This window comes from Cariama cristata, unplaced genomic scaffold (assembly GCF_000690535.1).
Source record: "Cariama cristata isolate BGI_N322 unplaced genomic scaffold, ASM69053v1 scaffold15999, whole genome shotgun sequence".
Classification (NCBI taxonomy): domain Eukaryota; kingdom Metazoa; phylum Chordata; class Aves; order Cariamiformes; family Cariamidae; genus Cariama; species Cariama cristata.
Window position 1 is genome coordinate 73,822 of NW_009636558.1, and position 4,408 is coordinate 78,229.

The 4,408-nt window shown below is 35.9% G+C and overlaps 1 protein-coding gene across 1 annotated transcript in view; it reads right to left on the reverse strand.

Moving 5' to 3' along the window:
• Window positions 1–3,901, reverse strand: part of LOC104167648 (plasma membrane calcium-transporting ATPase 2-like) — a gene marked incomplete at its 3' end in the record, with an annotated part of 55,409 nt that extends 51,508 nt beyond the window's left edge. Inside the window, exon 1 of the mRNA XM_009707962.1 lies at window positions 3,703–3,901. Within this exon, the coding sequence (XP_009706264.1) occupies window positions 3,703–3,901 (199 nt within the window). The remainder of the gene's footprint in view (window positions 1–3,702) is intronic.
• Between the last annotated feature and the right edge of the window lie 507 nt (window positions 3,902–4,408).

Below are 4,408 nucleotides of genomic sequence, written 5' to 3' on the forward strand. Positions count from 1 at the left end.
TTTGGTATTCATCCAATTAACTCATCACATTCTACCAGCTGTCCTTTATAAGGTATCACTAATGCTCGAGCGGGCCTCAGAGACTCAGATTGCATGGAAAATTATACAACTGTCATCACAGCTCTGCCCAATGGGAGATTCAGCGTTATTTTGTAAAACGACAGCTACATCTCGCTTGTTTTTTGTATTACTAGAATAATGAAAGTGAAACTAATCTGAATAAAATTATTTTTAAAGAAAATTCAAGGAGACACATATTGGTATTTTTTCATATAAAGTATTTCCATAGATTTGGGGGAGGTTCTTTTTATGAGCGCTTAAATGGTAGTTTTCATTATAATATCATTTTAATGCAGGAAATCCCTTAGGCATAGCTGAGGGCTGGGATCTACACTGCATCTATAGTTAGAAAAGCGATCAAAGAAAATTTCAAGAAGAGAGTGAAGCCTTGTAATCTATAATAATGTTATTAATTCATTCAGTATGCAAATTTATTCTACTGAACATTCAGCAGACTCTTAAAGCTCCACGCTGAATTAATACATGAGTTCAGAAAACACTGGTAAGTGTATCTTCACAACAGTGTAAATAATATTTGAGTTATGCATAAAATGTCTTACCTTGTGAAGTTCAAGGCCTTGAAAACAGAGCTTCAAAAAGGCACTTTTTAGTACAAGTGATTGATTCTACCAGTCCATAGCTGGTACATCAAATATTAACATGGGAAATGAATTGCTGTGTAAACGCTGAGCTAATTGCTGATTCTTATTTTCTAAATACTGATTAAGACAGTAAATTCAGATTAGACCACATTTTACCAAATTATAATGTGCCAGCTTCCAGGATACAATTTTCCCTCTGTTCCACTAACTACTTAAGCCATACCTCACAAAATGACAGACTTTATGAAAATAGATTTTGAAAGAGCTTACAAGGCTGGGAAGAACTAAATTCTACAGTCAAGTTCTTTTTACTGTTTCATTCATATTCACCCAAGACTCTTGCTCAGCAATAGTTTATTGGGTTTATTGAAAGAAGTGCCCTGCAGTAAAGCTTATTCTGTTATTCCTCATAAAATTGTGTAAAATGTGCAGCACTCCAAACTATAAAAAATAGTGGAAGTTCAGGTAACTGTGCTTCACCAAAAGAGAGGCTGGTTGGAAAAGTTATTTTCAGACATAGTGGCAAATTAAGGAATTTCATAAAGGTATTCCATGGGGAATCCATAGTTTGCTGCAAATACCAAAAAATAAAACTCTGTGGGAGCACCCACTATGTATGCCAATGATTTATTTGCAAATCATGTCTACTTGATGTTAAAAATATAAGAAACTATTATGTTTCTTTCCTCTAAGGATAGTCACATCTTCAAGAATATCCTCTTCACTGTATTTTAACTTTCTTCACTGCGCTTGGATACAAGAAAAGCAATGACTAGGGACTTCTGTCTAAACATACACTTATATTTGACATAAGCCTTTAAAGTTTTTCTACTGAATTCCTATGGATATTTTCACTCAAATGAATATTTCAGAGTTTGACATGAAATTTATTTTTTATCATCCTAAAATTATTTTTTGAAGCAAAACAATTAAAAATAAGATGAAAACTTAGCACAACTGGGAATTCCTATTATGTGATCTAATTTAAAATTGAAATCCAGCAGAGTCTTCATGATTCCAAGGCTATGCTGATTGCCATTTGAAGCTGGAAATGTTTTTCCCTAATGCACAAGTGATGAAGTGCACGTAAGTCTTAGAGGAAAGTTACCTTATCTGAAGTATCAGATATAGATTACTGCTGGAGTCAGCATGCCACACTAGTTGGACCCATACACTCTGTTCCGATATGAGGAATTAAGTTTCCCTGATGTCACAAATTGAACAGGTAACGCAATTAACATCTCCTTTGAAGTTCACATTGACCAGGTAATCGCTAGAATGAGTTGGCAAAACTTGACTGAAGTCACTGAAGTGATCTTGGCTCACCCAGACTGAGACTTCAGCTTTGATATTCTATAAACCACTGAGGGATATTTAAGATGCTGAATCCTTAGTGGGATATTTATAAATCAGTGTTTATTCTGTCATGTAAATATAGAGATCCTGCACTTCTGTCTGGAATTCCCCAGATGTGTCAGGGATATGTCAGAATTGCTATGTATTCTCTGAAGAGTTGATTACCTCGTGTGCAACAGCCATTAGGCCACTCTCTGAAAGACCGACGGACATCTGGAAATCCCAGACAAGTGGCAGTGTCTCATTTTCCTACCTTAGTACTCCTACTGAGAGCAATCTCCAGGTAGGAAAAGAGGTCCTGTCTGAAGGATCAGCTATTTGGGGAAGACTAGAAAATGGGAGAGATCTGTTATAATATATTCCATTTGCCATTAGTTACTCCAGATATAAGATCGCACATGAATGCTGAAGCTCTATTGGAGTTGGCTGGTCATTTTAATACAGAATTAGCTTAATAATCCTTTACTGAAAAGGTACTCTTCACAGCTTTATTGTTTATAATGCTTAAACAAAACTGAGACTGTATATGACCAACTATATGGCCAGGAAGAATTTACCTGAAGACTAGGCATTGATAGCTGCTCCTTTGGGACTCTTCAACTAGTATAATTTATAATGTTACATTATGTGACTCTACAATTGATATGGTTATGATGACACCAATAATTCAAGACGTTCAAGCATTTAAACAGAGAAGGTAACTAAATGATTCATTTAAAAAAAAAGAGGAGAATGGAATAAAGCCAAGACTTCTATCTTCTTGAAAAAGAAAATAACTTAAAATTAACATCTTGGCTACTTTACAAGACAATATAAATACTATAGACTCAAAGACTGTATAAGTTCCAAAAGTGTTAATATTGGAGATGAAAATACAGTGATGAAAATAGAATTCTTAGAATAAAATAGAATTTTACTTGCACTAAAAGAGAAAGAATTGGTGAACAGGAAAATCACACAAGGAGAGGGAAACATCCCACCATTGTCAATGTTTTATGGGGAGATATTTGGGATGAGTCTTGAAAGGTAGACTAATTACTGATGATCAGGTAGAGACCTCCAAAAACATTTAAAAGAACAGATATTGAAAGGTTATGATTGGTATTATTCAACATAAGAAAGGAGTTTAATTATACATCCAAAGAAGTCCAACTAAGAAAAACATTGATACAGTCATATATTGATAACTCAAGCAAAACTATCTATGGTAATATAGTAAGTCAAGATTAGTAACCACAAAATATATGTATATTACATATTGATCTAGAAAGAAACATAATGTGTATCTCAGCAGGTCATTTCATATTCTCAAGATGCCTAAATACACAGAAATTCTTCTGAAGCAACTAGTCTGGCACCTTCTAACCCCCAAGAGCATATATGTTAAAGTCTCTTTATAATGCCATGAAATAGGTGCTGATTTTTTTCTCCACCTTTTAAGGAAGAACTAATGCATTTAGCTGTTTGAATAATAGCACTTCTTTTATTCTCATGCTAGCTTTAGCTATAGCTAGACTGTTTCTATCCTCTTTCTCCGAAAATTCTACTTTTGTTGTATTATTGTTGGGAATAATGGCAGCGCCATGAGAATTGTGTTCAGGTTTGAAACAAAACCTCTTTCCTTTACTATCTGGAGAGCACTTATGCAAAGCCCCCTGATTCAACTGAAGTGAAATATCCTTACCTTCTGTTGGTGATGTCTTCAGATGTCTGCAAAGCCCCTCTGTTTCCCCATATGTCTCTTTAATTTTTACTACTGCTTCTGTTCCTCGAAGTTCCATGAGGGAGCGCAGTTCTTGCAGTGTGCACCCAAACTCTCCTGCATGGTTGGCCTCATTTCTTTGGTTCTTGGAATAAAAATCGCTATTTGTCATGTCACCCATTGTTGCTGATTATATTGCTCCACTCGTTATAGTTGATACAATCTTAAAACTGTTTAAAAATTGAAGGAAAGGAATCCTGAATTCCAATCTAAGAAATTAAAAAGAATCCAGTGTGTGTCTGGCGAGCGACGTGGAGGATGTCTCTGGTGTGCAAGGTGTCCCTGACTGACTAGTGGTCTGCAGAATGGCTGCTCTCAAGGCTGCAGACCGGCTCCACTCCATTCACCATTTCCCATTATGCTGCATCCAAGCTGTAGAATCTACATGGTCATTTCTTCCTCTGGACCTTTGGGAACAAACAGAAAGGACTCATTACAAGAGTGAGCAATAATGCTTTACAAAGGTGATTTCAAATTTATTCCCTCTATCATTGCAGTGTGACCTGTCATTTAAGAAAAGCTCTGCAGAAACACTGTAGACGTGTCCTGTAAAATGCTGCAGGTAGTCAGAGCTAGCATCGACACCAAGGATAACACTAGCTCTGTCTTAGATAAAGCTCTCTACAGC